We start from the raw sequence: 16762 nt of genomic DNA on the forward strand, positions 1-16762 counted from the left end.
ACTTAAAATACCTATGTAAGATCTGGCAGGAGTCGGCAACGTCTAAGAATATAAATTAGGTCCTATACTGCCTGCCTGTCTTCCTGACGAGTTGAAAGACTCTCAGCAATGGTATTTGTTTCCTCTTCACCTCTTACTCTTCATCATTTTCTCTCACCACAAGCACTTTTTCTGTTCCAAATGGCACCCTATTCCCTATATAGTTCCCTATTTTTGACCAGAGCCCTATGGGTAGTAGTACACTATATAGGAAATAGGGTGCCATTTGGGATGTAAACACTTTCCTTCCATCAGGTAGTTTATTTGGTAGAACAAGAGAAACCAAGACATGAGAGCAGAGTATAAAGATGCCTTTATTGTCAACACTTCGGACAGACCCTTTCTTCTTCGAGGCAGGTTCAACTCTGTCTCTCTTTTTTTTAAAGATCCCTGTTGTCAACTGCAATACATTCACCATGTCAATGATTTATGACAGTAATAATAAAAATGATTTATTAAACTTTTATTGTGCTTTTCATAACATAAATAATCTATAAGTGCTTTAAATGTATGATATCATCTTTGCTCATATTGTCACAGCGATGATGTCATTAAGAATAAAGAACATAGACACACACGCCATCATATTCCTAGCACAGGTGGCTGGTTGCACCTTAATTGGGGAGGACAGGCTCATATGGCTGGAACAGAATAAATGGAATGGTATCAAACACATTGTTTCCATGTGGTTGATACAATTCCATTTACTTAATTCCAGCCATTATTATGAGCCACCTGTTAGGGGATTTGAACTAGCAACCTTTCAGTTACTGGCACAACAATCTAGCTGCTCAGCTATCTGCCGCCTTACCTAAGTTGCCCCTCAGACACTGATACACTCCCTGAATCTTAGTACTAGTACTAGAGTCAATGTCCGTGCGGAAATTGAATAAACACAATAAAAAATTCCCATCAGAATCTGTCTGTTTAAGCTAGAGATAACTGTTTTATTGGATGGGCTGCGTCTCAATCCACCACATCCGCCGATGTCAGCCTTCCCGCATCTGAGGTGGAAGGTGGCAGACCTACAGCAGTGTTTTTTCATCAAAATATACAGGTATATTGGATACCTAAAGACTTAGACTCTACCATTAGGATGAAAAATACAAAATTGACCCTAAATCAGTGTCTAGGGACAGGGTGAACCAGGTGTCTTCTTCAGGTCCATCCAGTAGTCCACTATCTGGGACGAGCGGCTCACAATATAGGTGATGACTTTGGAAAATTCACAGCGATTGTACTTGCCGAGATAGGCCTTCCATTGCCAAGGATCTGGTGAGTTTGTGGGCGAGAGGCCCAGTTTCTTCATACAGGCTCCAACATAGGCGTCTTCTATATTAAAAAGCTTGATGTCCTTGGATACCTCCACGAACCTCACCGGCAGGTCGTTGGAGAAGACGTATCCCATACCAAGTGTGTAGGTCGGGTAGCGGTTGTCAGCTAACATCTCTACCGGAACATACCATTTGGAGTTGGGGTTCCGGATGACCGGTCGATTCCACATCAGCATCCCCGTCAGGTAGTTCATCTTGGGAAATAGGAAAGGAATTTCATCTTTGTATGGAATTATTAAACATTTAGAAGGAGAAAAAAATAATAAACTGTAACTTAGTAAATGAAATAGACAGACAGACAGACAGACAGACAGACAGACAGACAGACAGGCAGGCAGGCAGGCAGGCAGGCAGGCAGGCAGGCAGACAGGCAGGCAGGCAGGCAGGCAGGCAGGTAAGCAGGCAGGCAGGCAGGCAGGCAGACAGACAGACAGACAGACAGACAGACAGACAGACAGACAGACAGACAGACAGACAGACAGACAGACAGACAGACAGACTGTTATAGTAATAAAGTTGTCCCCCAAAGAGGTGGAGGTTGGGTTGAATAAAATAAAATAAAAATGAAGTTCACCTTGGGGATGTCCGGTCTCAACAACATAGTCATCAGGTTCTCTACGTTGAGGAACATGTCTGAGTCGATCTTCATGGCGTAGGTGGCATTGGTGCAGTGGGTGGCCAGCCAGTCCATAATCACCATGGTCTTAATGGTGAGGTTGAGGTAGGAGTCCAGGAAGTTGCTCTGGAGTAGATCATGATGCACCTGGCTCTCCTGGTTCACCTTCAAATCAAAGTCAAGAGTCAAGACAAAGTTGAGTCAAAGTCAAAGTTAGGTCAGCTCAAGTCACAATCAAATCAAACTCTTTTTAAATATTAACAACCCCAACACACTTAAAAAAACATAAACACAACACTAAAAAAAGCTAAAACAATCAAGACCAACCTTCTCCTGCAGCTTCTGAGCATCTGGTCCTCCAGGAAGTCCTAGCATGAATAGCGTCTGTACCTTCTTCCCCTGCACCAGGGTCTCATTACCCCACGTCCTGCGGATGGCATCCCGGGCGGCCAGGTTACCGGGCGCCACGGGGACTATCAGCACCAGGAACGGGGTCTGGGTATTACACTTGTCCGGTTCGTCTACGATGAAGTGATAGTTACGAGGGTAGCCAAAGTGGTAGTTATTGGTTGGTAGCGGGCGTATAGTGGTTGAGGGTGGGGCTGGTACTGTGGTTGGGGGAATGGTGGTTGGGGATGGTCCAAGGGGGCGGTCGGGTTTGGTCCATCTACGGTAGTATGTGTACAGTGATAGGTTTTCCCACCAGTCTGTCTGGAAGGAGCTGTCAGGAAAAGCTAAGAGGATGATCAAGATGACCGTGGACAGGAAGAGGAGGAAGATGAAACATGGCCGCAGTGGTCGTACAGGGCTCTCGACCACAACTTGACTAAATGGGATAAGAAGAAAATAGAGGTCAGATTGGTAGATCAACATGGTCTCATTAGTATGGAAGAGTATTCGGGCCAAGTGAAGATAAACATTTAATAAACGGCGATGGGTGGTGGTTGTTGATGATTTCGAGAATAAAGTGGCAATATTTCGAGAATAAAATACAATTTTAGTTTCGAGATTAAAGTCAACATTTTGGGAATAAAGTCGCAGTTATATTTATATAGGGGATGTGGTTAACTGCATGCCTCCCTGACTCCCTGTTGCTGTGCGCGTCACTGTTGAAATACTACCTGAGTTAGATGACCTGGTGAAAGTATACTTTAGAATTGGCTTTAGTAACAATGAAATCCTTTCTCCTTTAATACATAATAACCATATTATTATAAGTATTAGGACCTGGTTCCTCCTTCTTTTCAGAAGTAGGTACTACACCAGTTTGTGTGGTTACATACAGTACATAGGTAGAGACAAGTGGGTTGTGTGTGTGTGTATACAGCTGTGCGTGTGTGTGAACACACACACACACACGTGCAGTATCGGCAAAACAATACCATTCTAAAGAAAGGTGATGGTGCGTTGCCAGACTGAGAAGAGTACCGATGCACCAAGTCTGAAACCAAAGGACCCTGAACAGCTTCTACCCCCAAGCCATAAGACTGCTACACACACAACTCAACTGTTTCTACCTACAGTGGGTATCTCATCACAAGGACTTGGATGAAATACACTACATGACCTTAAGTATGTGGACACCTGCTCCTTGAACATCTCATTCCAAAATCATGGGCATTTATATGGAGTTGGTCCCTCCTTTGCTGCTATAACCTTCTCCACTCTTCTTGGAAGGCACAGAATCATATAGAGTGTCACTGTATGCTGTAGCATTACAATTTCCCTTCATTGGAACTAAGGGACCTAGCCCGAACCATGAAAAACAGCCCCATACCATTATTCCTCCTCCACCAAACTTTACAGTTGGCACTATGCATTGGGGCAGGTATCGTTCTCCTGGCATCCGCCAAACCCAGATTCGTCCGTTGGACTGCCAGATGGTGAAGCGTGATTCATCCCTCCGCCAATGGCGACGAGCTTTACACAACTCCAGCCGATGCTTGGCATTGCACATGGTGATCTTAGGCTTGTATGTGGCGGCTCGACCATGAAAACCCATTTCATGAAGCTCCCTGCGAACAGTTATTGTGCGGATGTTGCTTCCAGAGGCAGTTTGGAACTTGGTAGTGAGTGTTGCAACCGAAGACAGACGATTTTTACCCACTACGCGCTTCAGCACTCGGCAGTCCCGTTCTGTAAGCTTGTGTGGCCTACCACTTCGTGGCTGAGCCGTTGTTGCTCCTAGACTTTTCCATTTGACAATAACAGCACTTACAGTTGACCGGGGCAGCTCTACCAGGGCCGAAATCTGACGAACTGTTGAAAAGTGAGCATCCTATGACGGTGCCACATTGAAAGTCACTGGGCCCTTGAGTATGGGCCATTATACTGCAAATGTTTGTCTATGGAGATTGCATGGTGCCAAATTTTTTACACCTGTCAGCAACGGATGTGGCTAAAATAGCCGAATCCACTAATTTGAAGGGTGTCCGCATACTTTTGGCCATGTAGTGTAGTTAACCAAATAGCTACCCGGACTATCTGCATTGACCCTTTTTGCACTAACTCTTTTGACTCATCAAATATGCTGCTGCTACTGTTTATTATCTATAATGTTGCCTAGTCACTTTATCCAATATGTACATATCTAAATTATCTCGTACTCTTGCACATGGACTTGGTACTGGTACTCCGTGTATATAGCCAAGATATCCTTACTCATTGTGTATTTATTCCTGGTGTTATTTTTATTTGTATAATTTCAAAAATGTTCTCTCTGCATTGTTGGGAAGGGCCGTAAGTAAGCATGTCACTGTTAGTCTTCACCTGTTGTTCACGATGCATGTGACTAATACAATTTAATTTGATACTCTTCCGTACATTAGAACATGTCAAAATAGTGATATTTAACCATTTTAGTTAGGCCATATGTCGTCAGAGCTGACATATTGCTCATATGTCATTGCATATCCCGGCAAGTTAAACAGGAAATATTTGAAACATGACCACAGGAGTTGGCAAGCCAGCACAAACAGATCTGGGAACAGGCTGGGAAATGTCTCATCTGTCATTCATAAAACTATATTTGCTTAGGTTGCTTGGCTATACCATTCCTTAGAATATAGTTCCCAACCCTGTACCTCCAGCTCCCCAACAGTACACATTCTGATTGTGGCCATGGACAAGCACACCTGATTCAACTTGTCAACTAATCATCAATCCCTCAATGAGTTGAATGAGGCTGTTTGTCCAGGGCTAGAACGAAAATGTGTACTGGTGAGTGTACTGGAGAACCAGGGTTGGGAAATACTGTTATAGAGGATTGGTTCGAAATAAATATATTTGCATGTCCTTGACTCCCGTCCTTGACTCCCGTCCTCTCCACACGCCTCGTGCTCAAAAGCCATTGGAGGAGAAAGTCAGAGGGGCGGGACCTTTGACTTTCTCATCCAATGGGTTATGAAAAGGAAGCGCGGAGTCAAAGCAATTAAAATTCTCCCATACAATAACATGGCTTAAGGAAAGGATTGTCAGCAAGTGTTTCCATTAACTTGTTCAGTGATTTTTTTGTCTACATGTAGAACGTTTGCGTAGAAAATAGATGCGACAATTTCCTGCTAGAGTGCATTTCCACTTAACTTCATTGTGTCAACAAAAAAAACACTGGACCTAACGACGTCGATGAAAACAAAAATGTATCGCTAAATTGTACGGCGTTGAATAAAAATGTAGTACAGTGGTTGAAGTGTTTCGATTACGCATTTAGAGAAATTGCGCGTTAATAAATTGTCGATATCCTGTATGCCCTCCCACCTATCTGTTTCCCACCTATAGTCCGCGGAAGTCAGCATGTATAGAATGCAAAAATTGACTAATATTTACCATATTCTAATAATTCTCATGTCAAATTTAAAAAAATGTTATTGGTCACATGCACATATTTAGCAGATGTTATTGCGAGTGTAGTGAAATGCTTGTGTTCCTAGCTCTAACAATTCACAACAATACACACAAATCTAAAAGTAAAAGAATGGAATTAAGAAATATATAAATATTAGGACGAGCAATGTTGGAGTGGCATTGACTAAAATACAGTAGAATATAATACAGTATATGCATGTGAAGTTAGTAAAGCAGTATGTAAACATTATTATTAATGTGACTAGTGTCATGATGTGTGTTTTGTCCTATATACATATATTTTTTTTTATCCCAGCAGTCCCGCAGGAAGCCTTTTGCCTTTTGGTAGGCCATTATTGTAAATAAGAATTTGTTCTTAACTGACTTGCCTAGTTAAATAAATAAAACATATTTTAAAAAAAATAAGTGACCAGTGATTCTATGTATATGGGGCAGCAGGTATCGCCACGGTCCGTGCCATGGTGAAACTTACACTCTTGTAGATCTGAAATAATTGGATGGTGAAACTTGCCAGCCAACAAGAAAAGCAAGTCGAAACAATTCCGACATTCTTGAAAGTCAGGACAATCATTGTCCTGCAAAGAAACATTACTTTTATAGTTGAAAAATAATCAATTGCAATAAAGAAAGTTCGACAAAAGAAAATTCCACTGCTGTCAAACGGATAACAATACTGTCTATCTTTAGAAAGTTTCTAAAAGTTTTGACCTACTACGGTAAAATGCACTGTATTTTCCTTGACTCGGAAACGGTACCCCTGTATATCATTATTATTGATATATATATATATATCTTCATTGATATAGATATAGATATAGATATAGGCGCTATATACAGGGGGTACCTTATATATATATATATATATATATATATATATATATATATATTAAGAAATATATATATATATACACATACTTTAGTTTATTTAGTAAATATTTTCTTAACTCTATTTTCTTACAACTGCATTGTTGGTTAAGGGCTTGTAAGGAAGCATTTCACGGTAAGGTCTACACCTGTTGTATTCGGCGCATGTGACAAATAACATTTGATCTGATTTCATTTTGACTTATTTGCATATTTTTGCTTCTTTCAAGTGACTGACCATGTTACTGTCAAATCACTTTGTGACAACTACTGCTGTAAAAATAGCTTTATAAATACAATCTGGACAAAGATGCTATCTTTAATACACTGTACAGCTAATTTCATGTATTTCAATAAGTACATAATAAGTATATAAAATTAAGTATATACCTGCACATTTTCCACATCATTACATACATTCTTCAGCTATGTATTCTTCTCCTTTTAGGGTAGATTGGGACTATCTTCTTAGAGAACACCAAACATTCTATTTATGACTAGGGCCAATAGAAATGGCCTGATGTCAACATATTCTATGGAAATGTTACCCTATTCAAATCTATGGCTTTGGTTCTAGAGTAGACACTGCGTCTGTCTAGTAAAGCTACTAACATGTAAATACATACAGAAGTATGATGTAGTTGATCTAGTTAGTAACTGGTTACTGTAAAGCACTGTACAACTGGACCCTATTATCTAGAAGTAACATGTAGTTGATCTAGTTAGTAACTGGATACTGTAAAGCACTGTAAAACTGGACCCTATTATCTAGAAGTAACATGTAGTTCATCTAGTTAGTAACTGGTTACTGTAAAGCACTGTAGAACTGGACCCTATTATCTAGAAGTAACGTGTAGTTGATCTAGTTAGTAACTCGATACTGTAAAGCGCTGTAAAACTGGACCCTATTATCTAGAAGTAACATGTAGTTGATCTAGTTAGTAACTGGATACTGTAAAGCACTGTAAAACTGGACCCTATTATCTAGAAGTAACATGTAGTTGATCTAGTTAGTAACTGGATACTGTAAAGCGCTGTAAAACTGGACCCTATTATCTAGAAGTAACGTGTAGTTGATCTAGTTAGTAACTGGATACTGTAAAGCGCTGTAAAACTGGACCCTATTATCTAGAAGTAACGTGTAGTTGATCTAGTTAGTAACTGGATACTGTAAAGCGCTGTAAAACTGGACCCTATTAACTAGCACTGGTTGATTGTACGTCAGTTAGTTTGTCCTGAGAAGAGCAGAGAGATGTCATTGGCTGGGCTTGCTTACCGTTTACATCCACTTCCTCCTTGTTTCTCCATGACTGCAGCCAGTTGCCCTCCTCAGTGAGACCACCAGTCACTGCCACAAGGATCCATGAAGAAAAGAACACCCTTCCTGTGTGTGTGTACGACCAACCCAGGACAATGACACCACCTCCCTCCCCTGTGTTTCAGGTCTATCCAGTAGGCCACACTCCAGTGGGTCTGAGCCTCACACGTCAATGGGTCTATGCTGGAGTTGGTGTACCTTCACAGGTGTTCTGTAGCCTACAGGGAAGGGTGAGTGTGTGACAGGGGAAGGACAGAGGAGGAGAGATGAGGAAACAAGTGTGTGTGTGGGAGGTGGGGGGTTGTGTGTGTGTCTGTGAGAGAGAGAGAGCCAGCAAGCCTGCTTCGGTGTTGTAAAGTGTTATGGTTTTGTTGACTTTGGACGTTGTCAGGCTAAGGGGAAGCATCTTTCTTTCTTACACTGATTGCAGACAGTAGGACTAAACACACACACACACACAATAACACGCCACCTGCCTACAACCCAGGAGAGTTGATGAACACACACACACACACACGGCATAACACGCCACCTGCCTACAACCCAGGAGAGTTGATGAACACACACACACAGGTGACACAACAATGCCACTTGATTTGTTAATTGTTTATTGACGTCACGTCATCGTCATTAATGACATTTTCCGTTTAACAGTCCTCGTAAAAAAAAACTGAACGCACACAAAGCTATGATGTCACCAATCACACCTTTTGTTAACTCTTTAAACAGTCAGTCATGTAAAGCGTTGACCGTGGGGAAAAATACCTATATTTATACATTTGCATTACATGTACCTGTACTTCATTGAATGTGCTGTGTGTATTTTCGGTATATTTCACTTATGATACATACATACAAGGCACTTGGAAACATAAAAAAATACATAATAATAATAGAAAATCTTAATGTGCAAACGAGGATAAGAAATGATATCAGATGCTGGCCTGCAATAGGTAGGCCATAGTCTAACGTTAACCCTTTGCGCATGTGTAGACTTCATATGTAAATTCACCTCTGTCCTATTTGTACTTTCTGTGTTACCTCAATATGGGAACCCGAAGTCTCGTGTTTTTCCCATCAACCGTACAGCTCCTGGTTTGTAACTACATTTAAATTCAACTGGCATGGTGGAGTTGCACATTGTTACATTCTACTTACAACAACGACTAAGTATTATTTTGTGTAATTTGTCTGTAAATAAATACAAATAATGAAGCTATTATAAGTACTACACAGTTATGTACACACTTCTGTTTACATTTGGTCTACTTATCTAATCAATAAAACCTGGATCAAATAGAAATCCCTAACTTGGCCAATAATACTGGATGCCAGGTAAGGTGTGCAGATCAAATAACAATCCCCTACCTTGTGTTGGATAAGCAACTAGCAAATAAAACTTTTATGAGGTTTGTCGGCTTTATTGAGAAATGTCTGTCGCACAAAGGGTTAATGTGTCATCGTTAGGTTTGTAGATCCTGATATAGGATCATTGTCTTTGAATGCGCCCCAAATGGCAACCTGTTCCCTATGTAGTGCACTACTTTTGACCAGGGCTCTGGTCAAAAGTAGCGCACTTCATAGGGAATAGGGTGCCATTTGGGACACACTCATTGTCACCGAGTGACGAAATAAGATGGCAGTTAGTTGCGGTAGAGAGAGGAACAACTTCAACATTCAACAGAAACGTCTCGTCTTAGCCAGAAAGACAAATGAAACTTTTTTTTAAAGAAGTGATGAAAAGAAACAGAGATATCATACCTATACAAACTTGAGAAGGGGGGGTATGTAAATGCTTATGTAAGATAGATTCAGAATGTAGTTTGACAAGCTTCAACAAGACTGTATTTGCCCTGTAGTGTGTACTAAAGATTTCTACTGATTACCTTGTAACCTCAGGAGCCTATTTCCTACAGAAGATTTTAAAGGCTGTTCGCTGTTCGGACCACACCAGATTTGATCCGTTTTTAGGATAAAAACATACAAGATATTTTAAACTTAATTCATTCAACATTATTGGATTTGATCGTCAGTCATAAAACATGAGGTGTGTGTCTGAAATAGCACCCTATTCCCATTACAGTGCACTACCTTTTAAGGAATACTATACAGGGGATAGGGGGTCATTTCAGATGCAGCCGAGGTGTGTGAAGCCACTGCAGGTCAAGTAGGTTGGTTGAGGGGAGAGGAAGGTGCGGGTCATTGTCAGCGAAACATCATAGCCTTTCTTAGCCAAACCACACCTCTGTTGTCCTGGCAACCAACCTTACAACTATGCAGGTGGCAGTTTATTTATTTTTATTTTACATGACAATGGAACTAAATACCACATTCTTAGCTCAGAGGACCCCAGGGTAACCGGGTAACATGAGTGAAGGCTACCCCTAACCATGCCTGTGTAAAAAAAAGATTAAAAAAAATAACAAAGGCGAATCCTAAACTTCCAGTTACATTTGAACTTAGTCTCCCATTGTCATCAACGTTTGATTAAAGTGGAAGTTAGAATCCACTCCACAGACGCATGTAGAATGTAGTTTGACATCCGACATCCTTCAACAAGACTGTGTTTGCTCTGTAGTGTGTACCACAGATTTCCACTGATTACCTTGTAACCTCGGGAGCCTATCCCCTACAGGGGATTTTAAAGGCTGTTTGTTGTTGTGAGTCTAGAGACTGAGTAGAGGGGGAGGAAGGAGAATAAAGTTGGCCCTAAACACTGATCTAAGGTCAGTTTTGCATTTTCTAATGGTTAAGGATGGTAAGCTGACCCAGGATCTGTGGCTACAGACAACTTCTACACAGAACAATTCAGTTCTGATGTGAGGCTAGAAAGATTAGACAGAATTTACCTGGCTCTCTACCTCCCCCTGGTGGCCATAATAGGTAAAGACACTGATATAAAACCCACTGTTATAGTGACTATCCATACGAACAGTAGCTGTTATCAGTTATAGTCCATAGATAGGGTCTGTGCTGCATACAAATGATGACTAACAAAACATACAAGAGCATATTACCTCAATTCTCTCAATAACAGCTGCTTCTTCTTTACATCATAATGGTGATTACATAAATCCAACTGGGAATGTCAATTAGGGATGTCCATTGGGAAAAGTCAATTGAAAAAGTCCATAGGGAATGTTTGAGGTACATTTCCATAGTTTTCTTGCTGTTTTCTTTAGCCTGCTGTTACTGTTTTGTGTTGAAATGATAATTTTTTCATGTCTGAAAAGGAGAATTACCTTTGACCCCCACGCAGCTTTCATAAAGCACATAACAACCCCCCCCCCCCCCCCCCCACACACACACACACACATACACACCAACTGTCAGCTCCGAGGCATCGTTTAGGCACAAACACACACACAGAAACTTACACACACACCCTGTCCCTTGATCGTAGAAATAGGCATGTGAGCATGTGTCCCAAGCTGAACACACACACACCCTGCACACCCCACACACACACACAAGCTGAGCACACACACACCCTGGCCCTAGCTGACAACAGCTGGTTTGAGCACCAGCGCCCCAGGGGATTGAATCACCACCCAGGACGGGAGGTCACGCCCCGCCCCTGTCCCTCCGTACCCTCCCGCAGACAAATTCAATACCTCATCCTCCCTCTCCTCTTCACACCCGTCCTCCTCCTCCCCCTCCCTCCTGCTCTCCCCTCTCCCTAGCCGCCCCAGACCCATGGAAGCCAACCCAAACACGGAAGCAGCCGAGAGTCCGAACGGGAGCAGGGAGGAATCACACCAACCCAATCCCCCACCTCCCCTACCTAGTGAGAACAAGGAGGCTCCAGGGTGACCTAGTCCGCTGAGATCCAGGGGGCCACACATGGCCGAGAGGGGCAGCGAGGCCCCCAGATGGTGTCCCCCTAGGAGAGAAGCCACGGCGGCCCCTCCTGGGAGGATAATATGGGCCCCGCCGACATAGCCCATCTCGGAGACCCCTCCACCGTTACCTCCGTGGAGACCACCCCCTTTGAGGAACACCCCGAGCCCGACCGAGGAGGCCTGTTCCTGGGTCGCGACGAAGTGTCCGTGGGCCTTGATGTGTTTGCGGAGGGAGCTGGGGTCGGTGTAGCGTTTAAGGCAGCCAGCCATCTTGCAGTAGTATGGCTTGTCAACGTAGTGGGTGCGCGTGTGCTTGAAGCGGTCGCTGGAGTTGGAGTAGCGCTTGCTGCAGCCCTCGTACGGACAGATGTACGGCTTCTCTCCTGGGAGAGGGAAAGAGCAGAGAAGGATGGGTGTGAATTTTCTTGTCAACTGACAGATCTTCAGATTGTGGAATGCATATGGTGTTAGCATTTCTTCTTGGACAGATATGCCAGAAAAGCATCTTTGAATGACGGTATGCATGCATTAAAGATTATATGCCTGTGTGTGTGCGACATGTATGCATGCCTTTAATCTGACCCGAAGTACCCCACAACCACAATAAAAAAACACAGAGAGGTTCTGACAAAGAGACATAACAGCACAGCGGACACTTAACCCCGCGAGACAGCCTTTAAGAGGGGAAATAAACAGCTGTTCAGCTGTTGTTAGCAAAAATAATCTAACTGACCTGTGTGTGTGTGTGTGTGTGTGTGTGTGTGTGTACTGACCTGTGTGTGTGTGTACTGACCTGTGTGTGTGTACTGACCTGTGTGTGTGTGTGTGTGTGTGTGTGTGTGTACTGACCTGTGTGTGTGTGTGTGTACTGACCTGTGTGTGTGTGTGTGTGTACTGACCTGTGTGTGTGTATGTGTGTGTGTGCGCGTGTACTGACCTGTGTGTGTGTGTGTACTGACCTGTGTGTGAGCGTGTGTGTGTGTGTGTGTGTACTGACCTGTGTGTGTGTATGTGTGTGTGTGTGTGTACTGACCTGTGTGTGTGTGTGTGTACTGACCTGTGTGTGAGCGTGTGTGTATCTTGAGGTTCTCCAGGCGAGAAAAGCTCTTGTTGCAGGTGGGACAGTGGTGAGGCTTCTCATTGGTGTGAGTCCTGATGTGGATCAACATCTTGTACCTGGGGGGAACACACACACACACACACAGAGAGAGAGTGAATAAAGCTTTACACACATACATAAGTGGTGAATATACACTGAGTGTACAAAACATTAAGAACACCTTCTTAATATTGAGTTGCACCCCCCCACCCTTTTATTTTGCCCTCAGAACAGCCTCAATTCGTCGGGACATGGACTCTGCAAGGTGTCAAAAGCGTTCCACAGGGATGCTGGCCCATGTTGACTCCAATGCTTCCCACAGTTGTGTCAAGTTGACTGAATTTCCTTTGGGTGGTGGACCATTCTTGATACACACGGGAAACTGTTGAGCGTGAAAAAACCAGCGGCGTTGCAGTTCTTGACACACTCAAACCGGTGCGCCTGGCACCTACTACCACACTCCGTTCAAAGGTACTTCGATATTTTGTCTTGTCCGTTCACCCTCTGAATGGTACACATACACAATCCATGTCTCAATTGTCTCAAAGGCTTAAAAATACGTATTTAACTTGTCTCCTCCCCTTCATCTACACTGGATTGGATTTAACAAGTGACATCAATAAGGGATCATAGCTTTCTCCTGGATTCACCTGGTCAGTCTATGTCATGGAAAGAGCAGGTGTTCATAATGTTTGGTACACTCAGTGTATGTCTTTATAGTAATTTGTTAAAAAAAAGAGTCCGATTTTTTTAAAATCCACTTTTAAATCTGATTAGGGGCACCTTTATATCTGAAGATCAGAGACCCTCATACCTACACGCTGAAGAATAAGCCCCTCTTACCTGGCGTTGAATCCCCTCCCGTTGCGGGCACAGCCCTCCCAGTGGCAGCAGTACCCAGAATCCTTTTCAGGTTTGACATGGTAGTCATTGATGTGATCCACCAGGTCCTGTAACGAGTCAAACAGCAGGTGGCACTAGAGAGCAGAGAGAGAGGGAGGAAGAGAGGGATGAGGGAGAGGTAGAGAGAAAGGGAAGGAGAGAGAAAGAGAGAGCGAGCGAGAGGGAGAACGGGAAAGAGTCCATTTAGACTAGAGCATTTCAGGTAAGTGAACTGGAGCTGAGCATATGATATATGCTGTATATGTTTTATAGAAGGAGAAAAGTCATACTCATACTTCCACACATTTGAAGTACATGCTGACAGTTGTCGCAGTGCAATCCAGATTGTAATGTGCTATGAAACGATGGATGGATGTACATTTGTCGAGAGCATTATGAGTGTGTGAGTACAAAGCAAATACAGGTACAGGTATAAACAGTTTTGCAACGTTACAATTCTGAATGCACCCCAGGGTACTCTATGCCGTCCACACACACACCCCCTCTCCTGTCCACATGTCAATCGCATACCTTCATCCAATGGCAGGTCAGCTGCTCGTCCGATGAGGGATCGGGTGACGCCCGCTTCTCCCCGGGCTGACCAATGAACATGGAGGAGGGCAGGTTGAACCCGCCCCCTGTGGTCCCGATTGGCAAGAAGATCTGGAAGCCCTGCGGAGAAGCACTGCCTTCCAGGTAAAGAGGGAGAGCTGCTTCCTGAGAGAGAGAGAGAGAGAGAGAGAGAGAGAGAGAGAAGTGGGAGAAGGAAGGAGTGAGAGGGGAGGGAGAGGGGAGAATGATGATGAGAGTGTGTCAACTAAGGGCACAGTCACTCTGTCTGCCTACCTGTCTGCCTGCCCATCTGTCTGCCTCTCTGTCTGTCTGTCTGCCTGCCTGCCCATCTGTCTGTCTGTCTGTCTGTCTGTCTGTCTGTCTGTCTGTCTGTCTGTCTGTCTGTCTGTCTGTCTGTCTGTCTGTCTGTCTGTCTGTCTGTCTGTCTGTTACCCCTGCAGCCCTGTTTTAAATCTGATTAAGTGAGAACCACAGTATGACTGTGTGCAGACAGCATGCTGCCAAATTAGATTCACTACAGATTTAATTCACTTCTGTCCACTATGTGTGGAGTGTATTCACTAATCAACTATCCCACATTCTGACCAGACTGCCTGCCACACGTAGACACACACACACGCATTCACATTCACACTCACTAAGATGAACCTCTATACTAAGAAGCTCTATAGAGAGAACTCTCTTCTCTCTTACTAAATCTTGTTTTCCCTTCAGACGCAAAATAGATCAGTTATGTGTTAAATAAAACTGTCACCATGAAATTGTTTCAAATGTTTCTCACACAACGGGCCGTATTCACAAAGCGTCTCAGAGAAGTAGTGTTCATCGAGGATCAATTCTGCCTTCTTAAATCATAATGAATAAGTTAGAGTCTCCTACTCTGAGTGGCTTTGTGAATACAGGCCCATGTTTATTACATACAGGCTCACCCGGCTGTCACCCCACCCATCATTGCACATTGGTTTGACTCAGAAAAGGATCAAGTTGCCCCTACACATACTGACCTAAGATACGTTTGGGAGGAGTTGTATAAGCTGATCCTAGATCTGTAGCTAGGGGCAACTTCTTCCTCCCTGTCACACACACGCACCAGTGGAGGCTGCTGAGGGGAGGACGGCTCATAATAATGTCTGGAACGGAGAAAATGGATTGGCATCAAACACATGGAAACCACATGTTTGATGTATTTCATACCATTCCACTTACTGCGCTCCAGTCATTACCATGAGCCCGTCCTCCCTAATGAAGGTGCCACCAACCTCCTGTGGAAACACGCTGACTTACCCTGGAGTAGATGGGTGTGGCTGGGCTGCAGCTGGGTGGGTAGTCCAGGGGTGAGGAGGGGGAGGCAGAGGGGGAGGGTGCATGGCGGGAGGAGGGGGAGAGACTCAGGTCCATGGCAGGGGGGGTGCAGGAACCTGCCCTCTCCTGGTGGTACAGGGGGGTACCTGGTGGGGGGAGTTGGGGTGAGGTCACACACGAGAGCCATGTATAGTACATATGAGCAGCACACACACACACACACACACACACACTCTCTCTCTCTCTCTCTCTCTCTCTCTCTTTTCTCTCTCAGTCTCTCACAAAGACACACAGACTGACACCACTTACAAAGCATTGGTTAGCAAGGCTATCTTTGGTTAGCATGGCTGTCGTTGTTTAGCGAGGCTGTTGTTGGTTAGCGAGGCTGTCGTTGTTTAGCGAGGCTGTTGTTGGTTAGCGAGGCTATCGCTGGTTAGCGAGGCTATCGTTGGTTAGCGAGGCTGTCGTTGGCATAATACTGAGTGTTCAGCTGCAGTCTGCAGTGCCACTCTGCTGTCCATAATGACACACTCACACTCCATAACGACATTTTAAGTGTATACAACAGCAGGTAATGAGAGGAGCATGATGTTGATTTCAGACGTGGTCCATGTCCCAAATGGTACCTTTCCCTAAATAGTGTAATACATTTAACCAGAGCCATATGGGCCAAGTGCACTGTAAAGGGAATACGGTGCCACTTGGGACACACACATGGACTCACTGGCCTCTAAGACAACGAGAAATGAATAGAGGGATGTATGTGTGTGTGGTGGGGGGTAGTGTGTGTGTGTGAGAGAGAGAGAGAGAGACAGAGGAGAGAGAGACAGAGAGAGAGACAGAGAGAGAGAGACAGAGAGAGAGACAGAGAGAGAGAGAGAGACAGAGAGAGAGAGAGAGAGAGAGAGAGAGAGAGAGAGAGAGAGAAGAAGAGAGAGACAGAGAGAGACAAGAGAGAGAGAGAGAGAGAGAGATAGAGAGAGACAGAGAGAGAGAGAGATAGAAGAGAGAGAGATAGAGAGAGAGAGA

The 16762-nt window shown here is 43.9% G+C and overlaps 2 protein-coding genes across 2 annotated transcripts in view; both read right to left on the bottom strand.

Moving 5' to 3' along the window:
• Positions 1–335: 335 nt before the first annotated feature.
• On the bottom strand, positions 336–8356 carry LOC115178118 (beta-1,3-galactosyltransferase 2). The gene is made up of 4 exons (XM_029739149.1): positions 7994–8356; positions 2317–2815; positions 1948–2154; positions 336–1567 (listed from the first exon to the last, which is right to left on the bottom strand). Exons 1-4 carry the CDS (start codon positions 8023–8025, stop codon positions 1169–1171), a joined length of 1137 nt encoding a protein of 378 aa, XP_029595009.1. The 5' UTR covers positions 8026–8356; the 3' UTR covers positions 336–1168.
• Positions 8357–8622: 266 nt separating this feature from the next.
• The window catches only part of LOC115178039 (zinc finger protein GLIS2), a gene marked incomplete in the record, with an annotated part of 22284 nt that continues 14144 nt past the window's right edge, over positions 8623–16762 (bottom strand). Inside the window, 5 exon segments of the mRNA XM_029739057.1 lie at positions 8623–12260; positions 12935–13053; positions 13820–13953; positions 14390–14575; positions 15716–15879. Of these exon segments, the coding sequence (XP_029594917.1) occupies positions 11533–12260; positions 12935–13053; positions 13820–13953; positions 14390–14575; positions 15716–15879 (1331 nt within the window).

This window comes from Salmo trutta, chromosome 38, assembly GCF_901001165.1.
Source record: "Salmo trutta chromosome 38, fSalTru1.1, whole genome shotgun sequence".
NCBI lineage: Eukaryota > Metazoa > Chordata > Actinopteri > Salmoniformes > Salmonidae > Salmo > Salmo trutta.

Bases quoted from the DNA above. Each gene is read 5' to 3' on its own strand.
- LOC115178118 (XM_029739149.1), bottom strand. From the start codon at position 8,025: ATGGAGAAACAAGGAGGAAGTGGATGTAAACG. The intron at 2,816-7,993 runs GTAAGCAAGCCC...TATCCCATTTAG, and splicing joins GGAGGAAGTGGATGTAAACG to TCAAGTTGTGGTCGAGAGCC. The intron at 1,568-1,947 runs GTGAACTTCATT...CTATTTCCCAAG, and splicing joins TGAGACCGGACATCCCCAAG to ATGAACTACCTGACGGGGAT.